The 27663-nt window shown below is 46.0% G+C and overlaps 2 protein-coding genes across 5 annotated transcripts in view; one reads left to right on the forward strand and one right to left on the reverse strand.

The window, feature by feature from the left end:
* Nucleotides 1-1421: 1421 nt before the first annotated feature.
* Nucleotides 1422-21954, reverse strand: LOC143793564 (oocyte zinc finger protein XlCOF7.1-like). Of its 3 annotated transcripts, XM_077280636.1 has the most exons (7): nucleotides 21837-21943; nucleotides 21186-21332; nucleotides 20690-20869; nucleotides 19260-19383; nucleotides 13424-13521; nucleotides 13267-13345; nucleotides 1422-2998 (listed from the first exon to the last, which is right to left on the reverse strand). In XM_077280636.1, the coding sequence occupies exons 2-7, from the start codon at nucleotides 21273-21275 to the stop codon at nucleotides 2043-2045; spliced, it is 1527 nt and encodes a 508-aa protein (XP_077136751.1). In that variant the 5' UTR covers nucleotides 21276-21332; nucleotides 21837-21943; the 3' UTR covers nucleotides 1422-2042. The 3 variants fall into 3 exon arrangements, 2 of the variants coding, with proteins under 2 accessions (XP_077136751.1, XP_077136752.1); XM_077280637.1 differs by lacking the exons at nucleotides 13267-13345; nucleotides 13424-13521 and having other exon boundaries at nucleotides 21837-21954; XR_013220151.1 differs by lacking the exons at nucleotides 13267-13345; nucleotides 13424-13521; nucleotides 19260-19383; ... (1 more) ...; nucleotides 21186-21332; nucleotides 21837-21943 and adding an exon at nucleotides 12452-13254 and having other exon boundaries at nucleotides 2866-2998.
* A 109-nt stretch (nucleotides 21955-22063) lies between these two features.
* The window catches only part of LOC143793539 (uncharacterized), a 39503-nt gene continuing 33903 nt past the window's right edge, over nucleotides 22064-27663 (forward strand). Inside the window, exons 1-3 of one of the 2 annotated variants that reach the window (XM_077280596.1) lie at nucleotides 22064-22179; nucleotides 22785-22931; nucleotides 23248-23427. In XM_077280596.1, the coding sequence (XP_077136711.1) occupies nucleotides 22842-22931; nucleotides 23248-23427 (270 nt within the window). In that variant the 5' untranslated portion in view covers nucleotides 22064-22179; nucleotides 22785-22841. The remainder of the gene's footprint in view (nucleotides 22180-22784; nucleotides 22932-23247; nucleotides 23428-27663) is intronic. The other variant, XM_077280598.1, reaches the window with a different exon arrangement.

Consider the following 27663-nt stretch of genomic DNA (forward strand, 5'->3'; position numbering starts at 1 on the left):
CTTTCTTATACTAAAACTTATCACCATGTTTTTCTTCCTGCACATCACCTCTAATTGCACAGGTTTTTTCCATAATATCTCAGCCTAATCTAAGAAGCCAGCATCATTTAAAGATCCTCTTTTTTTACTTCAACACTTTTCCAGAAAACCCTCATTAAGTCAGTCACCCAACTTTCCTTAGACAGATTTTCTGCACCATGCTAAACTTACTTGCAGCAATTCCTCATCTTACAACTTCCTTTCTTTTCTTTAATAACTCCCTGCCATTCTAACTACTGTAATCTGCCTTTCTCGGGGAATACACATATTTTCATCAAATCACCTCATATTCTATATATACACTTCTTCCCCCCTCTGGCAAACACTATCATACAGCAGTCTTATCTGCCATCATCACATTCCCTTCTCTTTTACGGAACTGCAAAAACGTCTCCATTTTCTGCTGGTTTTAGACAAACAAAAAGACGGAGTTGTTATCCAGTCACCAGAAGTCCCAGCCCAAATCTATGAACCGCACAGAGTCATGTTTGCCGTACGCTGTCTCTCCTCGGACCTTGCCGAGTTACCTGATACCACACAGAATTTGCGCACACTCCAGCACCAACACAAATCTCGCCGTATCTCACGTGCGGACAGAGACAGGACGGCTAATTCTGGAAGAGGAACAACACTCTCAGACACACATAACCAGACGGACGGACAAACACAAAAACTGACCGTCCTCTGTAACTGGGATTTCTATCTCAGACCTTGTGCACAATGCTAGGGTTCAAAGAGGTTTCTACCGTTTTTTGCACTACGTGGTTCGACCACCCGTGATTCTATCACGCCATGCTCCGCACCCGAGACATCTAGGAGCAACTTTGCGCTTACCGTATCATAGACAACCTCCTGTCCCCCCGCCTGCTACACACAGGCAGCAGACTCAATACCACAGAACAGTGCTGGTATTAGACATGACATGCAGGTTACAAGCAGTCAATCACGGTTTGTGTTCCTCACAGCCAGTAGCCGTGGGTTCTTTTAAGACCACCAGGTGTACGTATCCCACACCCACCGTGTCAGAGCGACACAGACACTCGGTAAACACAAGTACAGAACACACAGAATGGTTCGAGAAACACAGGCAAGTACTACAGATTCATAAAGGAATCAGCAGACTTACCGTGTTTTTATGGAGGTGATCAGTCTCCTAGTCGAACCACTCTGGACGCTCTTCCTCGATCCATTCCGGGTGTCAATGTCTGGGGAGTGTACATCCTCGATGGGCCGCACGTTGGGAGCCAAAAATGTGAGGGTGATCTCTTAAAGGGAGATCTATATGATTGCTTGTACCTGACCAAATATAAGCTGAGTGTGCGCTTAGAGGCCCAGAATGTATCAAATTCACAGAGACGATACACACACTCCTCACTCAGTGATGGCTTACCCACAACTGGTTTATTCTTAACAAAAGAACATACTAAAAACAGGAAGAAGGGGAGGTCGCACAACTTCAGAATAGTTAGTATAACTCTGATTGGTTCATTCCAAGCTTCATTTTCAACTTCACTTCCATGATTGGTTCATTCCAAGCTTCATTTTCAACTTCACTTCCATATATGGGGTATTCAGTTTCTTCACTCTTGCATTCCAAAGATTCCTTCCAAGACCGTTTCAAGAATCTTCAAGACAGTTTCACAATCGGCCATCTTGTTACATTATATCTGAACTGACTTATAAAAGGTTTAATAATTGATTTCATTAGACATTTTCTCCTTCACACTTAAACATCATGGAAACTATACAAAATGCCAGATGTCGCTTTTGGGGTGCACTAATTTTTGTATCAACTAATTTGAGTAAAACTGAAGTAATGAAATTGATATTATTGACTTTACTTTTATGTTTTTATTAAAAAAATGTTTTATGACACTGTTAGCAAAATTTTAGAAATTGTACTTGTGTTCAATGAGATACTAATTAAAATCTTAGTGATCAAAGGGGGTGTACTCATTTATGCTGAGCAATGTTTATTAACATTTAAAAAATACAGAACATAATTACAGTTTATTTCCTGTATGCCTTCTCTCGTGTTTTACAAGACATGATTTATGTTTAAAAAATTTCCCACATTCTGAACATGCATACGGCTTCTCTTCGCTATGACTTTTCTCATGTTGCACAAGATTTGATTTATTTGTAAAGCATTTCTCACAGAATGAACATGAATACGGCTTCTCTCCTGTGTGAGTTCTCTCATGTTTAACTATGGCTGATTTATCTGTAAAACATTTCCCACATTCTAAACATGAAAACGGTTTCTCTCCTGTGTGAATTCTCAGATGTATAAGAAGATTCCCTTTATCTATAAAGCATTTCCCACATTCTGAACAAGTATACGGCTTCACTCCTGTGTGAATTCTCTGATGTGTAATAAGATTCCCTTTATCTCTAAAGCATTTCCCACATTCTGAACATGTAAATGGCTTCACTCCTGTGTGAATTCTCTGATGTCTACTAAGACTCGCTTTATATGTGAAGGACTTCCCACATTCCAAACATGAATATGGCTTCTCTTTGCTATGACTTTTCTCATGTTGCACAAGATTTGAATTATCTTTAAAGCATTTCTCACAGAGTGAACATGAATACGGTGTTTCTCCCGTGTGAGTTCTCTCATGTTTAACAAGGGCTGATTTATCTATAAAGCATTTCCCACATTCTGGACAGGAGTATGGCTTTTCTCCTTTGTGCTTTCTTTGTGTTAAAAAAACTGAGCATTTTGCAAGTTGCTTGTCACACTGAAATCTTGCATCCGCTTTGTCACCTGGAATTGTGGTAACAATACGAGATTGCTCAGGAGAGGGTTCCTCATGATTAAGAGGATTACAAGAAAGTGAAGTGCTGTGAAGTCCAGGAGGTTCATGAAGGGTAATGAGGTTTTCATCATTACAGTGCTTCCCGATATCTTCTTTTTTACAATTGAGTGATAAACCGTTATTCTCACAAGGATTTCCTATAGGATGAAAGAATGAAAAAAATTACATCTAATATACAACAAAAAATATATATTTCTAAATATATTTTATGGAGCTTATAATGAAAATGCCAGTCAGTGAAAAGACCGGCAAATAGGAAGACAATGACATGCCACTTGACAAAGAGTAAGGTTTTTAATATTAGAGTTAGGACTGGCCCAATTACGGTTACAGTGACGTGGTGGGATGGCTTTTGCATTTTTTTTTTAATCAAAAACCATGTTAACTAAGGCTCCTATATTATTTCCATGCACTATTGCTGTTTATTTATTTACTTCAGGGTATTCAATCATTATGTTTATGTCTTTGTTTTTTTTTGTGTACAGTGGCCAGTGAACATGCGCTTACACGCTGCATGCACACCAGCCTATATCCCAGTGTATATCTTTGTTTTTTTTAACATGCCATAATATTAGCACAATGATGGGTAAAGTGAATAACACTTATAAACGGTTGACAATGGCACAAGTCAGGGGTGGTTTCACAGGTTTACCACGACAGAGAGAAGTTAGAAGACCACAACGTCTGGTTTCTCTTATTTCTGCACTGATTAAAAGCACTTCAACATCATATTAAACGGTGTAAGTTTCTTTTAGCAGGTCAGGGGTAAATCTGCTCTGTTGAGAGCTCCTGGAACTAAGGCTCTCAGCTGTGCACTATTAGCCACTCCCATCCCCTATATAATCTGGGCCCTGTCTAGCACTCATGTTGTCAATATCAGATTGCTATGAGCGCCGCCCTGTGGATGGCCCTCATAGCAGATGAGCATTTCTGCTACACAGAGCATTAGCCCAGATACGTGTAGCACAGGCAATCAGATGATAGCAGCTTCTAGTTACCCATGGAGACTACAGAAGTTAGTGAAAGTTAAAAAATATAAAAGTTTATATCACCACCATTTAAAATAAAACAAAAATAAATAAAAAATACACATATTTGGTATTGCAACGTTCAGAATCGCCCGACCTATCAAAATAATTAATCTGATTAGTAAATGGCGTAACGATAAAAAAAATATAAATCCAGAATTACGTTTTTTTGGTTGCTGCAACACTGCAATAAAATGCAATAACAGTTTGGATTTTTTTCACCACTTAAATTAAAAAAAACCTAGACATGTTTGGTGTCTGCAAACTTGTAATGACCTGGAGAATCATAGTGGCGGTGCAGTTTTAGCATTTAGGGAACATGCTAAAAAAGAAAATCCAAAAAGCAATTGGTGAATCGCACTTTTTTTGAAATTTCACCGCACTTTGTATTTTTTTTCCCATTTTCCAGTACACAATATGGTAAAACCAATGATGTAGTTCAAAAGAAACTCCTCTTGAAAATAACAAGCCCTCACATGAACCAAAAAAAAAAAAGGTATAGCTCTGGGCAGGGACGTATTTGCCACTAGACACTTGAGGGCATGTGCCTAGGGCGCCAGGATGCAGGGGGCGGCACCTAAACAAGTTTTTTTTTTTTAAAGTCCGGGGTTGAGACATTATTAACTTTTTATGCAGCATTATATGGGGCATATTTTAATATGGAGCATCTTATAGGGCCATTACTAACCTTTGTGCAGCATTATATGGGGCATATTTTTTGTATGGAGCATCTTATGGGGCTCATCATGAACTTTATGGAGTATTATATCGGGCGTATTTTGTATGAGTATCTTATGGGGCTCCTGATTCAATATGGATATTCAAAAACATTTAACCTACTGATGTCTCAATTAATTTTACTTTTATTGGTATTTATTTTTTAAATTTACCAGTAGCTGCTGCATTTCCCACCTTAGGTTTATACTCGAGTCAATAAGTTTTCCCAGTTTTTTTTGTAGCAAAATTAGCGGTTCGGCTTATACTCGGGTCGGGTTAATCTCGAGTATATAATTCTCATGTTTTTATTTATGTTAGGAGCATTAAAGGGAATGTCCAGGTTTGTAGTAAGTCTGCAGTCATTATTTGTGACTGCAGACTTCGGAATTCTCACTGTGTGCACTGCACGCTGTCAGGATTCTCTCGTGTTGTAGATTTACATAATTATTATTTATTTTTATAGCGCCATTTGTTCTATGGCGCTTTACATGTGAAAAAAAGGGGCATACATAGACAAGTACAATCAACATGAGCAATACAAGGCACACACAAGTACAGAAGGAGAGAGGACCCTGCCCGCTAGGGATCACAGTCTACAGGGGACGGGTGAGGATAAACTAGGAGAGGGTAGAGCTGGTTCTGAGGCAGTTCAGTAGACTGAAGATCACTGCAGGTTGTAGGCTTGTTGGAAGAGTTGAGTCTTCAGGTTCCTTATGAAAGTTTCTGTGGTAGGCGAGAGTCTGATGTGTTGTGGTAGAGAGTTCCAGAGTATGGGGGAAGCACAGGAGAAGTCTTGTATGCGGTTGTGGGAAGAAGAGATAAGGGGGAGTAGAGAAGGAGATCTTGTGAGGATCGGAGGTTGCGTGTAGGAAAGTACCGGGAGACGAGGTCACAGATGTATGGAGGAGACAGGTTGTGGATGGCTTTGTATGTCATAGTTATGGTTTTGAACTGGAGCCTCTGGACAATAGGAAGCCAGTGAAGGGCTTAGCAGAGAGGAGAGGCCGGGGAGTAACAGGGAGACAGGTGGATTAGTCGGGCAGCAGAGTTTAGGATAGATTGGGGTGGTGCAAGATTGCTAGAGGGGAGGCCACAGAGCAGGATGTGACCCACTTTCTCCACATTCGGTTTTCATCTTTCCCTCACTTTCAGGTAATACCCAACAGCTTATTGATCGGCATTTTAGTAATTTATTTATTTGATCTACAGCTTATGCTCTATTCCTTTTGATCTGATACTATGTTGCCACCTAGTGACCATTTTTTTAAATTGTCCGGCATTTATGCCTTTCCTTTTTTTTTTTTTGCCTTACATGAATAGACATTGTTCCTACATTCAGGTCACTATTAATCTTAATATGGTTATGACATAAGCTGTTTTCCAACATGCGTATTTCCTGATGTGAGAGCACTGCTATATTCTGCTGTTTATTGCATATTCCCTTTCCTTCTTTTTGGATATAGGACTGCTAAGGGGGTTTTTCTAGAGACGTTTCTTTACGTCCACCCATATGCAAGTCCATACAATCTCCTTATAGGGATACTATTCAAGTGCAGATATAATGCATATAATTTATATAAAAAATCCATTTGGGTCACACCCTGATTCTTTTGGAGGTCCAACCATTTCTTGCCACATCCTGTCGTTTAATGTTATGTCATTTTAATATATTGTTTCAATAAAGATAAAAATACTTTTAACTTTCCACGTGTCACTTCGTACCTTGCTAGGTAACCTATGTAAGTATATGGCGATTAATTTGCGTAGACTTTTTCTGAATTTGCAGCTGCTGTCGGACAATAGGGGCAGTAGGGTTGTGGTATCATTGGACGCACGTAAAGCGTTTGATAGTGTTGAGTGGCAGTATCTTTGGAGGGTGTTGGAATGCTTTGGTTTTGGGCCGACCTTTATTTCATGGATACGGTTGCTATATACTTCCCCGACCGCTAGGGTCAGAGTTAATGGGCAAAGGTCTGGGAGTTTTGCGCTTCTTAGGGGGACTAGGCAGGCGTGTCTGCTATCCCTGCTACTTTTTGCTTTGGCAGAGGAGGCTTTGGCGCAGACAATTAGGAGGACGGCTCGGTTAAAGGGTTGAGATAGGGCTTGGTAGAAGAAAAAGTATCCCTGTATGCAGATGATGTGTTTTTTTTGGAGGATTCCGGAGAGTTATTGTTGAGAGCAATGGATATTATTAAAACATTTGGGTCTGTATCGGATTAGAAATTAACTGGGAAAAATCCACTGTCATGGCTGTAGATGATTGTGTTGTTGATTTGCCAGTATCGGGGGGAGGGTAGTAGGTTGGCAGTGGTGTGACAGGTTAAATACCTGGGCATGCAGGTGGCACTCCCGATTTTGAGTTATGCAGATTTGAAACTGATTCCACTGCTGAGTAAGTTTAGGAGTAAAGTAGGGGCATGGTGTAAACTGCATCTTTCAGTAGTTGGAAGAATGCAGTTTACACCATGCGAACCATGCGAACTCGGCTTCAGGAAAATGGCCGCCGCGATCTCCATCTGAGCACGCGCGGCATCCCGCGGCCATTTTCCTGAAGCCCCGGGCAGCAGAGCGCTCCATCTGCGCACACGCGGCCACAGGAAGATGGCCGCCCCCACCGATCACCAGGGGAATAGCGCAGATCGCGCTTTTTCCTCACCTATGCAGTGGATTCGGAACTTGGGCATGCGCAAACCACAACGCCACCAACGGAAAAATAAGCAAGATCTGGGGGAAGAAACAGGGATGTCACCACGCCCATCTGACCAGACCAGCCTGATTGACAGGCGAAAACGGCGACTTTGGTAATGTATTTCAGCAGCATAGGTGGGGAATCGGGGTCCACAAAATACACTATTGTCCAGCACAGCTCAGGCCCTATTTAACAGTATTTTTATCTCATACGGAAAATACAGGGTGACAGGTTCCCTTTAAAGTGTAACAAATGACACTGTAAATATTATTTTGCATAATGCTAAAGGAAATGTGTCATCTTTAACTTTAGGCCTTTTAGAGATTTTTTCATCTTCAACTTGCTTAAGGCCTCTTTCACACTTCCGTCTTTCACTTCCCGTCATAATGCGTCGTTTTGTGAAAAAAAATCGGATCCTGCGAATTTGCCCGCAGGATGTGTCTTTTTCTCATAGACTTGTATTAGCGACGGAGCGCAACGTATGGCCACACGTTTCATCCGTCGTGCACTGGATCCGTCGGAATTTGTTTATACGTGGTCTGTAAAAAAAGTACAAAGAAATGTTTTTGTCTGCGTCGGAAAAAAGTGCCACGACAGATGCTGTGGCATACGTCGTTGACTAGAATGGAAGCCTATGGACGCAGGATCCGTCGTGGTACGTCACATGACGGAATCCAACACTGGATTCCGTTTTTTCACAATGCGCATGCTCAAAATCAGTATTTAGTAACCAGTTGATAAGACAGCCCCAAATCTATATAAACCTGCCATGTGGCTTCATTCCTCAATGTGCCAGCAAGAAGCCTACCGTATTTTTCGGACTACAAGACGCACTTTTTCCCCCCCAAAAAAGGGGGGAAAATGGGGGGTGCGTCTAATAGTCGCAATGCAGGCTTACCGTGGCGGCAGAGGTGCGGTGGCAGAGGTGCGGCGGCAGAGGTGTGGCAGCAGAGGTACGGAGATGAGGAGGCGCAGTGAGCGGGGTCCCTTTTCCCGGTGAGGTGATGCAGCAGCCCGGTAAGGCAGCAGAGCCGGGCGAATCCTGATGTTATCGGTGGGCGCGGCCATCTTCCTGAGGCCGCGCGTTCGCAGATGGAGCTCTGCTGCCCGGGGCTTCAGGAAAATGGCCGCGGGAAGCCGCGCGTGCGCAGATGGGGATCGCGGCGGCCATTTTCCTGAAGCCCCGGGCAGCAGAGCTCCATCTGCGAACGCGCGGCCTCAGGAAGATGGCCGCGCCCACCGATATCAACAGGATTCACCCGGCTCTGCTGCATTACCGGGCTGCTGCAGCTGCATCACCTCACCGGGACTTTGGACTCTGTATACTCCATCCTTTTGCTTCCCAGGATGGGTGCAGCAAGGTTCAGGAAGGATCTCGTGGGCACATGGACTGGAGATGATGGAGGTAGTGGTGTACATTGTGAAGCGAGTATTCCACAGGCGCTCAGATGTCTGAGTCCTTGCCGCTTCCCGGCGCTCCTCAGCACCGCATGGCACGGCCGGCTCTCCGCCTCCAGCAGGGCTTGCAGCAGTACAGAGGCGCTTTTCCCGCAGTGTCCGGTCATGGCGGCTGTGTCTCGGTAGCGGAGCTCCTCACTTATTACCGGCTTCTGAAATAATTATTGCGCTGAGGAGCGCCGGGAAGCAGCAAGGACTCAGACATATGAGCTCCTGTGGAATACTCGCTTCACAATGTACACCACTACCTCCATCATCTCCAGTCCATGTGCCCACGAGATCCTTCCATCACCTCACCGGGGAAAGGGACCCCTCTCACGCCATACCTCTCACTGTGCCTCCTCATCCCAGCACCTCTGTCTGTAACCACTGCTGCCACCCTCCCATGGACACCAGGCCGTGGCGTCGCCCACCTAAGCAGGAAGGGACCCTGCTCAGGTGCACGCCGTACCGCATCACCCCACCTCTGCCGCCACCATGCCTCCTGTGACCCTGCTCTGCCACCACCAGCCCTCAGGTAAGATACTGTAAATTCGGACAATAAGACGGACCCCCATCTTATAAAAAATCTTTTTTTCTGCAATTTTCACCCCAAATTTGGGGTGCGCCTTATGGTCCGGTGCGTCTTATAGTCCGCGAAATACGGTACATGCCAGCAAGACTCCTTCCAGCCAGCCAGCGGACTACCAGCCAGCCAGCTTCCTGCCAGTTTTTTTTGTGTGTGTGTGTGTGTGTGTGTGTGTGTGTGTGTGTGTGTGTGTGTGTGTGTGCAGACGTGTTTTTTTTTTTATTACAGTCACGTATTTCCAAAGTAGCGTGGCGTGTGTGTGAGTGCGGCGTGTGTGTAATGGCGGTGTGTTTGTGTGTGTCCAGCCGTGGTTGTTTATTTATTTTATTACTGTTATGTATTTCCAAAGTAGTGTGGTTTGGCGTGTGTGAGTGTGGCATGTGTGTGTAATGGTGGTGTTTTTGTGTGCTGCGTGACTATGTCCATTTTTTTTTTTTTTTTTTTACATTTACATGTATTGGACACAAAATTTTCAGTTAATGTACTTGTATTTAAAATAAAGAGCATTGTAGCTCCTACTTGTGATGTAAAAAAAAAAAAAAGAAAAGAAAAATGTATCTTCAAATTGTACGAAGAGTCATTTCACAAAGGTAAATTTTACAGCGTGGTGTATGTAAAACTGTAACACACAACATGCAATACAGAGCTGGTTGAGGGTATATTTTTTTAAATAAAAGGTGTATGAAAATTTATATAGCACAATTTGATTTGTTTAAATGGATGTTTAAAAATAGCATATGTGGTCAATAGATTTTCAACTGGGGTTTAGGCATTTAAACTTTGAAAGAGGGCATTTTTTGCAATGTTTTTTTTTTTTTTTTTTTTTGGGGGGTAAGGGTATGCCAGCTTGGGCATAGCACATATTATGTAAGGAGGATATCAAGCTCAGACTTGTGTGCCTTTGGTATATTTTTTGGAGTTACAGAACGGTGTTTTTTGGCCTGCTTGCACGTTGCTCAGATGTAACATTTGAGCACGGTGGTTTATAAACTTATGAAATTACTTACCTTTTTTTTGGGTTGTGGGTCCTATGGGGATTATTTTAGGAGGAGGTTTTTTAATCCTACTAAACTGGAGCAACTTTTTATGTTTTAATTCAGCTGCCTACACATAATTTTTTAATTGTCTTTATACTTGCAGTACTAGGCCAAACATCAGGGACCAACCAAGCCAGCCAAACAGAACTCCTGATGTAAGTATTAAAGACCACAAAGCTTTGCATATGATTTGTATAGTAGCTAAGCTAACAAATGTCTTTATACTTGCAGATAAAAAAAAAACAAAAACATGTCTTCTTCAGTTTAGGGGTATTGAGGTAATTTAAAAATTAATTTTTTTCTTGTTGTTCTTGTTAAACTTTTGGGTTAACACTATATGCATTAATTATGTTTTCACAGGAAGCTGAAGCAGCAGAGGGCCTCCCAGAAGGAGACCAAGTGGGTGGTGAAATGCCCGGAGCGGCCGCGTAGAGTGAAAGTTGTGCAGAAACAGTTCCTTCAGACATCACAGTGCACCCAACACATAAAAAACAGATCATCATACATCACAGTACACATAAAACACATGCCTACATCCAACATCATTTATTTATTTTTTTGTAGTCTGCTGCACGTTCTGGCCAAGGCTGTCAAGGTCCACCCAGCCATGCTGATCAGTTCATCACCCTTTGGCTCTGGGAGCAAGTATGCTTCGTTGTGGAAAACTGGGAGGATCTCGAACCTCGGCAGCAGACTCAAGCGCGTAAGTATTCCCATTTCAGTCATTTCGGTTGCAGGACGGAATGTGTTGCAACCAAAATTTTTTTTTTCACTTTACAGGTGAAAGGGTAATGAAGCGGTGGTGATCACTCAGAGATCGCTTCAAGAGAGAGTTCAACAAGGAGATGCGGGCCCCGGGTCGATCAGGACGCAGGAGCAAATACAAGTACGGCAGGGCCCTGTCGTTCCTCCAGTCGACGATGGTTAGCAGATGGTAAATATTCCACAGCCCATTTATGAAGTCACAATGTTTACCTGTCTAACCTTGTTTTTTTTGTTTCAGCCAGGGCTACTTAATATATTAATTTTAGGTTTTCTTTTCTTTCACAGCACCGTCTGCAGCACTCGGGAGCCTGCTGCTGCCTTGGACCATTCACTAGAGCAATCCCACAGGAGTCCGCCACCGGAGGACCACATCGATAGACCCCACCCCTCTGAACCTTTGTCTGACCCTTCCCTCACTTCTGGTCCTTCGGCCCCATCCACCAGCACTGGAGCATCATTGCAGAATTCATCACATAAAGCTGCTGGTAACGAGTTAGTGTTCCCTTTACCCCACCCCTCTGATGCTGCCACCTCAAGAACACCTTTAGGTTCTGGGCGGCAGCACCAGAGGGGCGAGGAAAGGAGCTATGCTCCCGAGTTCTTGCATCCGAATGCATCCTTCCAGAAAGCGATCAAGCTTTTGGCCGAGCAAATGACTGCTGGGTTCAACATGTTGAATAAAAGCATCGTTGAACTCAGCAGTCGTCTGGATAGGATGCATTCAGATGCAAGTCAGTCGCCAAATAATGTTTTTTTTCAAGCAGCACTCGCAAGCAGGAAAAATCTAACTCCTGACCAGCAGATGCATGTAATGCAAGGCTGCCATGCTGCTCTAGCGCAGGCCACCTCCCAAGCCCCTCGACCTCCCCCGGTAGTTGCTCCCACACCTCCCCCCAGCCACTGTCTCTCCTACCAATCTTTTCCAGTACCAAAATCCTTGCAGTTTCCAAAATCCGTCCCAGTTCCAAATGTCTTCCCCACTGTTTCCTGTACCTTATAATTTCCCACCTACGCAGATTTTCTGTCGTTTTTGTGCGAATTTCACCCTGCGTTTTACACCTGCATATTCCTATTATTGAGCAGGTGTTAAACGCTGTGGAATCCGCACAAAGAATTGACATACTGCAGAAAATACAACGCAGTGTTTCCGCAGCATGGTCACTGCAGATTTGGTTTTCCATAGGTTTTCATGGTACTGTAAATGCAAGGAAAAATTATGCGAATCTGCAGCGTCAAATCCGCTACGTGTCTGCAACAAAATCCGCAACGTGTGCACATACCCTTAAGTATGATGAATGAGAAATCATAAAGAAAAAAAAAAGGCTTACCGAAGTGTCACCATCAGACGCTCCGCCGGTGATATTGAAAAGCGCAAATAGGTGTCCTTTCTCCAGATTAGTTCTCCAGTGCATTCCACAAAAACATCGAAGTTTTCAGCTCTCATGCGTACATAATTGAAGAACTTCTCCGGGTTTTGCCTCAGTTCCATGTACAGCGTTGAATAGACGCCACGGGTCAATCGCTGTGCTGTGATCGGATGGATCCAAAGGCGCCTGCGACATCGCTGACTAAGGATTCGCTCTCTTGCTGCCTCCTTTTCTCGAACAATCACTGCCAACCTATTGGCCTCAAAAGCAAAATCCGCGTAGATGGTCACAATATTTGCTATAACTCCTTCCATTTCTGCCACTTGCTCTAAAACGTCTCAAAGATGGGGTGTTCAAACACTCAATATATAGGTTTCCATTATTTTCCAGTAGCCAATCACATTTGGGAGCCTCCCATTTGGAGGTATGGAAAACGGATCCGTCAAAAAAACGGATGAAACGGATGGAAAAAACGGATGCGACGGATCCTGTTTTCCGACAGAACCGTTTAGCGGATCTGTCGAAATATTGGATCTGGATCGTTGCATCCGCTTTACACTATTTTTGGCGGATCCGTCGCTAGGTCGTGACGACGGATTGTGACGGCGGCCAGATGACGGAAGTGTGAAAGAGGCCTAACCGTTCACAATAACAGTAATTTTGACCAGGGGTGTACAAACTTTTACATGACACTGTAGATTGTGTCATGTGATGATGAGATGATGAGAGGAGTAGTAGGTGACCACAGAACAGACATGACAGTCTCCCCTCCTCACCCTGCTGATCGGCCCATATTGCGATCGCCTCTTGTGCTCCATGTATAACCTCAACCTTAATATCAACCAGATCTTCACCCTAAAAAGAAAAATGTAAGATGAGCTCAGGTCCCATCACGTCATGGTCAGATGTTGTGGGGGCTTCACAGTCATCTACCTGATGATCCTCCGGGATGCTATGATTCTTCTCTGGACTATCCTGGGGATACAGAGGACGGGGACATCTCTCTGGTGGATTTCTCCTCCTGGATCCATCTGTAGAGACACACAGACTGAATACATGACCTGCCGTGTATCTGTCTATATATGAGACACGTCTCTCAAAATCGGTAATTCTAGGGTTATGTATCAGGGACTAAATTACATTGTTGTGGTCCTCACCACCGGTACCGAGGTCCCAGCACATTGTGGGCCCAAGTATGAAGTGATAATCAGCGAGGCCAAAGCCCAATGCTCTCTGCTCTGCACCCGGAGGATGAGGACCCTGAGAAGATGGACAGAGAAGACCTCGTCAGTCAGATGGAGGAACCGTACTAAGAAACACAACTTCTCCAAGTTCCCTCTCCACCAGGGATGGAACCACAGAGGAGCTGGAGAAAGCTCCACATTTCTATACAGTGGTTTCTTCTCTCTTAATGGGCTGTTATGGAGATAGGGGGAAGGACGGTTACTATTTACCAGTGATCGTTTACTGAGAGCTCATGATGTCCTCACAGCCTCCCTTCTGGACCGGATCCTCTGGGATCACTCTAAGGCTAAGTTCACACTGGGAGTTTTTGCTGCTTATTTTTTCTGCAGTAAAACCAGATCTCTTGGCAGAAAAGCAGCTGCAGAAAAAAGCAGATTTTCTTTGCGTTTTTCGCTGCTTGTTTGATGCAAGTTTTTTGGCGGTTTTGACATGCTAGCTTTGTCTCTTATGCATGCTGATAAAGTTTAGTATAGAAAAAAAAGTCCTATTCCAAAAAATGAGGTTTTAGCACAAAAAAAAGCTACCAAAACTGATACTTGCATTTTTGGCACGTTTTGCAGAGTTTTTTCATCACCCACTGAAGTCAATGGGTGAAAAACACTGACAAAATGCTGAAAGAAGTGACCTGCTCTATGTCCAAGAAACCATGCAAAGCACAAAATACTGATGACAAATAAAGCTGTGTGCATGAGATTTCTGAAATGTCATAGACATAGCTGGTACTGTAAAACGCAGCTGAAAATTAGCATAAAAAAGCAGCAAAACACCCAGTGTGAACATAGCCTAAGAGGAGAGAACCTGCCGTCCTCCTATTAAAAGACGAGTTACTGTGCTTTTATTTTTCCTTAGAGATAAATCTCAACATTCGCCTCGATATAAAAAATAAAATAGGCAGCAAGTGAGCAGAAAGACGGGAGTCTGACTCTGAAAGATAAAAAAGTGCACGTGTACGACTAATGGTGACAGTGCTCGGGAGGACGGTGTTGTGGGGAGCCCCCGGTACGCAGCGGTTAGTGCCTATCAATGTGTAATATGAGAGGACACTAGAGAGCCGGCACCGGGGTCATGGGCGCTTACTGATGTACACGGGGAGCCAAGGAGAGATTGTCTGGTCAGATTCCACAGAAAAGCCCCATAATACATATTCTACTGAACAAACAACCCTTTACGGGAGACTTACACTGATTATTACCAGCATTGTGCGGCCCGATGTCCCTGCAGGGCCAACACCTGCGTCACCATCCCACTTATATCGTTCTCCTCAGACCCCATGAAGAGGAAGAGCGGATGTCTCTTTTACCCCTTCCTGTTATCTAGTGTTCATACATGGAGGACGCCAGGTGCGCGTCTGTGGAGTGAGCTCAGATTGCTGACGTTTAACCACTTCACTGCTGCCAACAGCCTTACAGTGCCATTTAAAGGGAGCCTGTAATATAATAATGCCAATAGCCTGCAGATACGGGGTTAATCTGCAAGTTAACAAGCATTTATAACCTGCCCAGTGTCAGCACTGAGAGCCCCGCTGTCGGGAGGAGTTAAACCTTATTTCACCTGGCAGTGTTCAGCTTTCACTCACAGAGTTTCGGCCAGTGCAGCTACAGTCACAGCTCAGTGTACAGTGAATCTGCGCCCCCGGCACTGACTGACAGCCGGCTCAGCATTAGGGCTCCACATTAGAGTCGGCTGTCAGTCAGTGCTGGGGCGCAGATTCAGCCGCTGATCACTGTATACTGAGGGGTCACTGAAACAACACAGGCCGCAACTGTATGGCTGAAAATTGATCGCTGCCGGGGGAATAAAGTTCATTTCCTCCTGGCAGAGGGGCTCTCAGTGCAGGGGCCGGGCAAGTTTAAACCATTATAAACCTGCAGGTTAACCCCATGTGTAAAGGTTAATAATGTTATTTTACATGACAGGTTCCCTTTATGTGGTTGGGTGCCCTAGTCCTTTTCACGGTGATCCGACCTTCTCCTCCAGTGCGGAGAGTTCTGGTTTCTACACCTGCAGAGCGAGTGGTGAATAGACGCGGAGGCCGGAGAACGGCTGGAAAGTCTCCATGTCAGACAGACGGGTGATCGGCTCCACCACGTCCCATCTTTATCTTAGGACAGCGACTCGTGTTTCCAGGTCTGAGGGACGGTCCGGTGCCGATATTTATCCAGGAATTTGTGCACAGAACAGAGAAAGTGATTTGTCACAACGAAGAAGAGAGAAAGAATGAAGGAGAAGACCAAGGAAGGAGACACAAGTGTCAGCCAAGAGGGAGGAGCTGGACACCGACCACGACTGATGACGACATTGACCCTGCACCGATTCTGAGGGACGGTCGAGCGACAGCGGATTACGGGGAGAATGATCAGTAAATTAACCCCGACTCTGCTGAGTAACAATCCACGACAGACTTAGGGACCGAAAGAACTAACAGGAGAGAACGGACAGAAGGATGGGACAACTGCAGAGAAAATGTGACCGATGCTCTAAGGAAGGAGAAAGATGCTGAAAGAAGCCGCCGAGGACGAAGACTCAAGACTGATGAAGACGAGACGACAGTGGAGAAACCGCGACTCACAGATCAGAAGGAAATAATCAGGGAAATGAAAGCTGTTGTCAGACGGAGAAAATGTAGAGAAAACCAGAGCAAGTCTGGAGAAAAATCATCTATTATAGAACGACGCCGGAGAGACGTCATCACATCCACCGGAGCCAACAAGGAGTCTTAGGCCATGTTCACACGTTGCGGATTTTACCGCGGATCTGCAGCAGTTTCACATGCGATTTACAGTACCATGTAAACCTATGGAAAACCCAATCCGCTGTGCACATGCTGCAGAAAAACGCACGGAAACGCAGCATTGTTTTTTCCACAGCATGTCAATTCTTTGTGCGGATCTGCAGCGTTTCTGCACTCATTGACTTGCATTGAGTTGGGCACATCCGCCGCAAAACAGCAGATGTACAAAAGATTTGCAGTTTAGCTGCGGGGGAAATGCTGCAGATTAGGAGGAGAGAAGAGTGTGGGCGGTGACTGTGTGCGTGTATGTGTGTGCGGGCGGGGTCACCGGGCTGTCAGTGGGTCTGCCGTTGCATCTGCGGGGCTGTGCGGCGGGGGGGCCTTTGTGTGTGTGTGCAGGCATCGTCCGATGGGACTACAAGTCCCAACGGGCTATGCCTGCTACAGTGACAGTGACTGACACATTAGCCAATGATGGGACAGTAGTAGTCCCATCATCGGGCTAATGTGTTGAATGTAAAAAACAAACAAACAAAAAAAAACAAAACACACACACATACAGTACATACAACATAAGACATACTGTACATACAACACATACATATAGACATACATTATATATAACAAAGTACATACTCACCATCACCTTGATCTCCGAAGCCCTTGCTCACCTGTAAAAAATATTAAAATAAACAAACAATATACTCCCTGATCCGCAGAAATACAATTAATACGAGTGTCACACGACGATCTCCCGTGGAGAGCAGCCACATCAGCTGATGCGACCGCTCTCCAGGGGCTCCAGCAATACAATAACGGAAGGTATCCTTCCGCAATGTATTACTCGGCCGCTGTGAGAAATAGTCCCTATTCTCAATTGTGGCACTGCTGTGTGAGAAAATTCCCACGCAGCTTTGCTATAAAGTGAGACCCTGATTACAGGTAATCTCAGTGATGCCCTGCAGGAGCCATTGTCTCCTGTCAGTGTGTCACTGGAGGCCTATAGAGCAGTGAAATCACCCGATGTCACTGTTCTATAGGGGAGATCGTTGTGGGACCCTCGTTATTACTCGGACTACGACGGAAAGTGAGTATACGGTTGGTTTATTATTTTACATTTTTTGCAGGCGATCGAGAATGGTAAGTATGGTGAAATTAAGAATATTAAATACTTTTTTCTGGCTGTGTCTCTTTTTTTATTTAACTCTTTCACTGCTATAGGATTAGTAATGGATATAAGGATTATTGACGCCTCTCCATTACTAAACGGGCTTAATGTCACCTTACGTTAGCAAAGTGGCATTAACCCCTTATTACCCCATATCCCACCGCTACTCGGGAGTGGGAAGAGAGGGGCTAAGTGCTGGAATTGGCGCATCTTACAGATGTGCCATTTCTGGGGTGGCTGGTGTTTGTAGCCGGTGGGGGAGCCAATATCCATGGCCGCTCTCTAGGCCATGAATATCAGCCCGCAGCTGTCTGCGTAGCCTTTCTGGATATATATATATATATATATATATATATATATTAATTATATATATATATATATATATATATATATATATATATATATATATATATATATATATATATATATATATATATATATATAGGGATCCCGTGTCATTTTTTTGGGGGGGTCCCCCTATAATAGCCAGTAAAGGCTACACAGACAGCTGTGGGCTGATATTCATGGCCTAGAGAGGGGCCATGGATATTGGCTCCCCCCCGGCTACAAACACCAGCCACCCCAGAAATGGCACATCTGTAAGATGCGCCAATTCCAGCACTTAGCCCCTCTCTTCCCACTCCCGAGTAGAGAGGGGCCATGGGTATTACCCCCTTCCCAGGCTACAAATATTGGCCCCCGGCCGTCGGTTTTCCCCCTCTGGCGCTGAAAATTGCGCGGGAGCCTACTCCATTTTTTTAATAAACATGTTCATTAATCAACATCGGCCTAGCTATTATATATGTATGGATATATCTATAGATATAATTACGGCTATATCTATCTATAGATGTATTTATAGATAGTTATATCTGTAGATACATAGTTATATCTATCTGGCTACTTTCACACATCAGGTTTTTGCCGTCAGGCACAATCCGGCGAGTTTTGAAAAAGAAAGAAACGGATCCTTTTTTTTCCCGCCGGATCCGTTTTTTTCTCATAGAGTTGTATTAGCGCCGGATTGCGCCTGATGGCCACACGTTTCATCTGTTTTTTGCCGGATCTGTCAAAAAAGCTGATTCCGGTGGATGGAAAAGACGTACAGAGTAATGTTTTTTTCTGTATGGCGAAAAAACGCACAGAGACTGATCCGGCGAAAAACATATGAAACGGAGATGTTAAATGATGAATCCGGCCTCTGAATCGGGTTTTTCATGCATTTTTCCATTAAAATCATGCACATTTTCCCTTCTCTCTCTCTCCAAAAAAACAGGTCAGTTGCATCAGTTTTTCACTATTTGCAACGGATCCGTTTTTTCAAAAATTCGCCGGATCCTGCCTGACAGAAAAAAAACTGATGTGTGAAAGTAGCCTAACTATCCATATATCTATATTTCTATCTATCTATCATCTATCTGTGTGTGTAATGGAGTGTGGGTTGGACAAATGTAAAAGAGGAGGACGAACAAGAAATTACATCACAATTTTTTTTTTTTTGCTCAATAATACATCTCTATTTAGCTTTCAAAAACAAACCTGCGTTTTCTACCAAGAGCTGCGGATTTAGAGCAGAAAAATTTGCAGCCAAATCTGCAACGTGTGCACACAGCCTCGCTTCTCACCTCGTGGTGTAAGAGGCCGGAGCTCCTCCATCATCACCTCCTGGTACCGATCCTGGTGTCCTTCTAGATACTCCCACTCCTCCATGGAGAGATAGACAGCGACGTCCTGACACCTTATAGGAACCTGACAACAACCACAGCGTCATCACCCAGAATCCTCCAGTGCTGTATAATGTCCCAGCAGTCACCTCTCCGCTCATCACCCAGAATCCTCCAGTGCTGTATAATGTCCCAGCAGTCACCTCTCCGCTCATCCCCCAGAATCCTCCAGTCCTGTATAATGTCCCTGCAGTCACCTCTCCGCTCATCACCCAGAATCCTCCAGTCCTGTATAATGTCCCAGCAGTCACCTCTCCGCTCATCACCCAGAATCCTCCAGTCCTGTATAATGTCCCAGCAGTCACCTCTCCGCTCATCACCCAGAATCCTCCAGTCCTGTATAATGTCCCAGCAGTCACCTCTCCGCTCATCACCCAGAATCCTCCAGTGCTGTATAATGTCCCAGCAGTCACCTCTCCGCTCATCACCCAGAATCCTCCAGTGCTGTATAATGTCCCAGCAGTCACCTCTCTGCTCATCACCCAGGATCCTCCAGTGCTGTATAATGTCCCAGCAGTCACCTCTCCGCTCATCCCCCAGAATCCTCCAGTCCTGTATAATGTCCCTGCAGTCACCTCTCCGCTCATCACCCAGAATCCTCCAGTCCTGTATAATGTCCCAGCAGTCACCTCTCCGCTCATCACCCAGAATCCTCCAGTCCTGTATAATGTCCCAGCAGTCACCTCTCCGCTCATCACCCAGAATCCTCCAGTCCTGTATAATGTCCCAGCAGTCACCTCTCCGCTCATCACCCAGAATCCTCCAGTGCTGTATAATGTCCCAGCAGTCACCTCTCCGCTCATCACCCAGAATCCTCCAGTGCTGTATAATGTCCCAGCAGTCACCTCTCTGCTCATCACCCAGGATCCTCCAGTGCTGTATAATGTCCCAGCAGTCACCTCTCCGCTCATCACCCAGAATCCTCCAGTGCTGTATAATGTCCCAGCAGTCACCTCTCTGCTCATCACCCAGAATCCTCCAGTCCTGTATAATGTCCCAGCAGTCACCTCTCCGCTCATCACCCAGAATCCCCCAGTCCTGTATAATGTCCCAGCAGTCACCTCTCCGCTCATCACCCAGAATCCTCCAGTGCTGTATAATGTCCCAGCAGTCACCTCTCCGCTCATCACCCAGAATCCTCCAGTGCTGTATAATGTCCCAGCAGTCACCTCTCCGCTCATCACCCAGAATCCTCCAGTGCTGTATAATATCCCAGCAGTCACCTGTCCGCTCATCACCCAGAATCCTCTAGTCCTGTATAATGTCCCAGCAGTCACCTCTCCGCTCATCACCCAGAATCCCCCAGTCCTGTATAATGTCCCAGCAGTCACCTCTCCGCTCAGCAGCTCAATCATCTTGTTGCTGAGCTCCAGGATCTTCTTGTTCCTCTCATGTAGCAGGGAGTGCGGGGGAGGCGCTGTGATGGGGCCCGGGCTCCGCCCTCCTGACTCCTGGAGATGGATGATGGGAGTCACACCGCCCCCCGGTGTCTTCCTCACTATTGTGTAATCCTGTGTATGGAGAGAGACACTTAGGGAGAAGATTCCTTCCCGACTCCAGATCTGACAATCAGTAGAAATCCCGGGATCAATAACCGTCTCCAGTAATCTGGGGCCATAACCGGGAATATTATTCCCCTCCGGACAGACATCCCGGCCCCTCTACAGCTCTTATAGGGAATCCCCATGACAACTCCTCCGGGCAGAGAGCTCCACACAATCACTGCTCTTACAGGAAAGAATCCTTCTCTCTATTCTGGATTTCCTCCTCCCGATGTCGGACTTGTCACAGAACACAATAAAGCTGATAGAAATGTAGAGGAGTTACCTCTCCGCTCAGCAGGGAGACGATCTCCAGGGCGAAGCGGAATAATCTTCTGGTGGTCTCATCCCTGTCCTCGTCCATCCTCGGGGTCATTCAGGAGGAGGAGGGATGAGCACTGGATCAGCTGGAGGGATCTCGTCCTGCCGGCGTCTTCATGATGGAGGAGAAGATGGAAATCACAGGGGACGAGAGAACGACAAGCACTAAATTCTGCCAAATATCAACATTTATCAGGAGGAAAAGCCACAAAACTCCACCGCGGCCTCCTCCGCCAATCTGACCGCTCATTATCAGCCTCGTAGGGGGAGGACGGTCACCGAGGTAACTACACCACCAGCAGAAGACGGTCACCGTGGTAACTACACCGCCAGCAGAGGACGGTCACCGTGGTAACTACACCGCCAGGAGAGGACGGTCACCGTGGTAACTACACCTCCAGCAGAGGACGGTCACTGTGGTAACTACACCTCCAGCAGAGGACGGTCACCATGGTAACTACACCTCCAGCAGAGGCCGGTCACCATGGTAACTACACCTCCAGCAGAGGACGGTCACCATGGTAACTACACAGCCAGGAGAGGTCGGTCACCATGGTAACTACACCGCCAGCAGAGGACGGCACCAAAACTCCACCAAACCCTCCTGTAATCTCACCGGAATGGCGGGAAATCTGCTGCTGGCTGACACCAGAGAACACGAGCTGCACACAACCAGGACGGAGCTGCTGCACTGAGAGCTGAAGGACCTGTGGTGACGTCACCGTTATGTGATCTGGGGGCGGGGCTCAGGAGAGAAGTGGTGAAGGCTGATGATCCAGTCATGTGACCATAATGACGTCATCCAGGTCCTTCACCACTTCTCTCCCGAGCCCCGCCCGCAGATCACATAACGGTGACGTCACCACAGGTCCTTCAGCTCTCAGTGCAGCAGCTCCGTCCTGGTTGTGTGCAGCTCGTGTTCTCTGGTGTCAGCCAGCAGCAGATTTCCCGCCATTCCGGTGAGATTACAGGAGGGGTTGGTGGAGTTTTGGTGCTTGTGGTAAATCTGTGAGAGGAGAGTGTGGGGTGAGATCAGAGCTGTTCCTGTGGAGGCTCCTGCTCCATGTGACTGCGGCTCCTCAGTGTTGGGGACGGGCAGCATTGTATGGGGGATGTGCAGCGTCTGCTCCTCATCTCACGGCCCCGCTGGGGGTGTAGTTACCACGGTGACCGTCCTCCTCTGGCGGTGTAGTTACCATGGTGATATCCTCTGCTAGTGATGTAGTTACCACGGTGACCGTCCTCCACTGGCTATGTAGTTACCATGGTGACCGACCTCTCCTGGCTGTGTAGTTACCACGGTGACCGTCCTCCACTGGCTATGTAGTTACCATGGTGACCGACCTCTCCTGGAGGTGTAGTTACCACGCTGACCGTCCTCTGCTGGCGGTGTAGTTACCACGGTGACCGTCCTCCTACGAGGTTGATAATGAGCGGTCAGATCGGCGGAGGAGGCCGCGGTGGAGTTTTGTGGCTTTTCCTCCTGATAAATGTTGATATTTGGCAGAATTTAGTGATTGTCGTTCTCTCGTCCCCTGTGATTTCCATCTTCTCCATCATGAAGACGCCGGCAGGACGAGATCCCTCCAGCTGATCCAGTGCTCATCCCTCCTCCTCCTGAATGACCCCGAGGATGGACGAGGACAGGGATGAGACCACTAGAAGATTATTCCACTTGGCCCTGGAGATCGTCTCCCTGCTGAGCGGAGAGGTAACTCCTCTACATTTCTATCAGCTTTATTGTGTTCTGTGACAAGTCCGACATCGGGAGGAGGAAATCCAGAATAGAGAGAAGGATTCTTTCCTGTAAGAGCAGTGATTGTGTGGAGCTCTCTGCCCGGAGGAGTTGTCATGGGGATTTCCTATAAGAGCTGTAGAGGGGCCGGGATGTCTGTCCGGAGGGGAATAATGTTCCCGGTTATGGCCCCAGATTACTGGAGACGGTTATTGATCCCGGGATTTCTACTGATTGTCAGATCTGGAGTCGGGAAGGAATCTTCTCCCTAAGTGTCTCTCTCCATACACAGGATTACACAATAGTGAGGAAGACACCGGGGGACGGTGTGACTCCCATCATCCATCTCCAGGAGTCAGGAGGGCGGAGCCCGGGCCCCATCACAGAGCCTCCCCCGCACTCCCTGCTACATGAGAGGAACAAGAAGATCCTGGAGCTCAGCAACAAGATGATTGAGCTGCTGAGCGGAGAGGTGACTGCTGGGACATTATACAGGACTGGAGGATTCTGGGTGATGAGCAGAGAGGTGACTGCTGGAACATTACACAGCACTGGGGGATTCTGGGTGATGAGCGGAGAGGTGACTGCTGGGACATTATACAGCACTGGAGGATTCTGGGTGATGAGCGGAGAGGTGACTGCTGGGACATTATACAGGACTGGGGGATTCTGGGTGATGAGCGGAGAGGTGACTGCTGGGACATTATACAGCACTGGAGGATTCTGGGTGATGAGCAGAGAGGTGACTGCTGGAACATTACACAGCACTGGGGGATTCTGGGTGATGAGCGGAGAGGTGACTGCTGGGACATTATACAGCACTGGAGGATTCTGGGTGATGAGCGGAGAGGTGACTGCTGGGACATTATACAGCACTGGAGGATTCTGGGTGATGAGCAGAGAGGTGACTGCTGGGACATTATACAGGACTGGAGGATTCTGGGGGATGAGCGGAGAGGTGACTGCTGGGACATTATACAGCACTGGAGGATTCTGGGTGATGAGCGGAGAGGTGACTGCTGGGACATTATACAGGACTGGAGGATTCTGGGTGATGAGTGGAGAGGTGACTGCTGGGACATTATACAGCACTGGAGGATTCTGGGAGATGAGCGGAGAGGTGACTGCTGGGACATTATACAGGACTGGAGGATTCTGGGTGATGAGCGGAGAGGTGACTGCTGTGACATTATACAGGACTGGGGGGTTCTGGGTGATGAGCGGAGAGGTGACTGCTGGGAGATTATACAGGACTGGAGGATTCTGGGTGATGAGCGGAGAGGTGACTGCTGGGAGATTATACAGCACTGGAGGATTCTGGGTGATGAGCGGAGAGGTGACTGCTGGGACATTATACAGCACTGGAGGATTCTGGGTGATGAGCGTAGAGGTGACTGCTGGGACATTATACAGGACTGGAGGATTCTGGGTGATGACCGGAGAGGTGACTGCTGGGACATTATACAGCACTGGGGGATTCTGGGTGATGAGCGGAGAGGTGACTGCTGGGACATTATACAGTGAACACAAGGAATACAGAGCAGGCAGGCAAATAGAAACAATAAGACCATGGTAGAAAAAACAGGTCAATAAAATATAAATAACAGCCTGCTAGCTATGAATATAATAGGACAACACCATGCTGAAACAGCAGAAAACAACCAAAAGAAAAAATGGTGTAACACATCCACATGTAAAAAGATATAAACTTTATTAAATAAATAAACACATTAGACAAGGAGAACTGACAGTAGTGGGTAAAACAGCAAAATAGCCACCATAAATCGCATGGAGACACTAGACCGCTCCTCATGTAAAACAATGCATAATATGCATAAACAGGGATTCACCCATATAATGATGAAATCTACTACAGCATATAAATAGAGTAATGTAAACTGAAATAAACATATATAGCGTGTAGATACATGGTCAATAACGGAGGGGACATACCCAAAATGTGACTGAGGAGAGGAAACGGCTCCAGCTTACCCCTACGCGCGTTTCGGCGATCCTTCTTCAGGGGGTGTGCCATGACATACAAAGGCTTGTTTAAATAGTAGCCGCAGGGCCGGTGAGCCAATAATATCCATGCTACGCTAGCGGTAACGCCGCACAACGCCGGGGGGCACGGGCCCATGCACACCAGCGTGAGACGGCACACCAGCGTGAGACGGCACACCGGAAGTGGAGCCGGGCAAACGTGCGCAAAACCGGAAATGGACATGCGGCCATCTTTAAACAGGGCAACAGGCCAGAAATACATCGCATACAATATAAAAGAAATCACAGATATCACGGACATGATAGAGAATACAATGGTAATGATACCTATGACCGGGCATATATCTGAATAAACTGAAAAAGAATAATAATACGGATATCCACATATCAAGGATGTAACTATACAGGGAATATACAATAATATTGCATAAAGTGAACAACACTTACAACAAATACAGATGCATGCCCAGAACTATCATGTCAGATTATATTAACAAAACGGCAACTTCATATTGAGATGTAACTAGATGACTACATACAAATACCCTTCATCCCGTTACAAAATATACCAAAGGATATACACAAGAACACATATGAAAAAATACATATATATATAATAACAAAAGAACACTACAAATAATAAACACAAGGTATATCAAAAAGAAGTGCATCTTGATCCTCTCAGATGACATGGAGTACGGGTGAGGCCGATGTACAGATGTCAAGGCAGAATGATGAACTAGAGCTAAAAGTAAAAAGAAGTATGTAAATACAAAAAGAATAAAAACAAGTAAAAACAGTCCCCATGCGGAAAGGCAAATAATGTTGCTCAGTAATACTCAAACTATAGGAATGCAGCAAAGGAGAGACACTCATTCAGGCCATAGGGATGTACCGTATTTAATTGCCAGATCCATCTCGCCTCCAGCCTACTCAGTTTTTTAGTTAATTCACCACCACGTTCATTTATTTTTATGATATCAATCCCCCGCACCTTCAAGAGCGTATCATTACAATTGTGAAAGCTCTTGAAGTGGCGGGGGATCGTCTTGAGCGAGGCTAAGTCCTCGTGGCCGGCTGCCGCCTGAATGCCCAGGACATGCTCACGAATGCGGACCTTAAGCTGGCGTGTGGTGAGCCCAACATATATTAAACCACATGGACATGTGGCGTGATACACCACATATCTAGTTGTACATGTAATGTGGTGCCTGATTTTAAAGGACTTGGTCCCATCAAAATTAGAGAACATGTCACTGCGCACAATGTTGGGACAGGCGACACACCTGCCACAAGGAACACAGCCCACTCTCCTAGGAAAAACGTCAAGAAACGTAGATTTCTGATAATTAGTATAGTGGCTGGAGACGAGATGATCCCTCAAATTTCTCCCTCTTCTGTATGCGATGGAAGGCCTATCCGGGATAAATTTGGATAGAATAGGGTCTACCCTCAAAATTGCCCAAGCATCTTGTAGAGCAGTCCGAACCCTATCCGACTGAGAGTTATAGGTAGTAATGAACCTAATAACTTGTCCACTGGAGGATCGAGACTGGGAATGATTATATAAGAGTTCAGGACGGGGGGAATGTTTGGCCCTATGATATGCTCGTTTGATCATCCGACGACTATATCCCCTTGAAAGGAAACGTTCCTTCAGTTCCTCTGCCCTATGCTCAAAATCAAAATCAGAATAGCATATTCTACGAATACGGAGGAACTGGCCGATAGGAACAGATGCAATCATATGACGTGGATGACCAGACGTAGCATAAAGCAGTGTGTTAGTGGCTGTAGCCTTTCTGAAAATGTCAGTATGCAAACTACCCGAGGGGTCCCTCTTTATAGTAACATCCAGAAAATCCAATACTGACCCATCATAACAAAATGTAAGATGGATATTGCGATCATTGCTGTTCAAAGTGGCAATAAGCTGCGCAAGGTCGATAGGAGTGCCCTGCCAGATGAAGAAGATATCGTCAATGTAGCGTGTCCACAAGGGGACACGCTCCATAGACCCCAATTCATCCGACAGGAAGAGGTCCCTCTCCCACAGCCCCAGGAAGAGACCCGCGTAGGCCGGCGCAAGGGCCGCCCCCATGGCGGTCCCCTGGAGCTGTAGGTAGAAGCACCCCTTGAAGACAAAAAAGTTGTGAGTGAGGGTGAACTCCAATAATTCCAGCAGAAGGCCACGAATACCTGTGGATAAAGAAGACGACGCAAGAAAGAACCTCACCGCCTCCAATCCGTCCTTGTGTCGAATATTGGTGTACAGGGACTCTACATCCGCCGAAACCATTAGAGAATCACCCTCTAGATACAGTCCGTCGACCCTGCGCAGTAAATCCCCAGTATCCCTGAGAAAGGAGGGGAGGCCCGAGACCAAAGGTTGGAGATAGTAATCAATCCATTTGTTAACGTGCTCCAAGAAATTCCCCCTACCAGAAACTATAGGTCTGCCAGGTGGTGTGGAGGAATTTTTATGAATTTTGGGGAGTAAGTATAAGGTAGAGATAGTTGGTTCAGTAACCAACAAGGCCGATGCTAACTCCTTGGAGATAACGCCGTCCCCATGAGCCCGTTTAATGATGGTATCAAGTTGAGCTGAATATGCTGAGAGGGGATTCCTCTCCTCAGTCACATTTTGGGTATGTCCCCTCCGTTATTGACCATGTATCTACACGCTATATATGTTTATTTCAGT

This window comes from Ranitomeya variabilis, chromosome 1, assembly GCF_051348905.1.
Source record: "Ranitomeya variabilis isolate aRanVar5 chromosome 1, aRanVar5.hap1, whole genome shotgun sequence".
NCBI classification, from domain to species: Eukaryota; Metazoa; Chordata; class Amphibia; order Anura; family Dendrobatidae; genus Ranitomeya; species Ranitomeya variabilis.

Coding starts and splice junctions, on each gene's coding strand:
- LOC143793564 (XM_077280636.1), bottom strand. CDS start 21,275: ATGACCCCGAGGATGGACGAGGACAGGGATGAGACCACCAGAAGATTA. Junction 19,384..20,689: donor TTGAGCTGCTGAGCGGAGAG/GTGACTGCTGGG, acceptor GGTTGTTGTCAG/GTTCCTATAAGGTGTCAGGA. Junction 13,346..13,423: donor GCATCCCGGAGGATCATCAG/GTAGATGACTGT, acceptor TTTTCTTTTTAG/GGTGAAGATCTGGTTGATAT.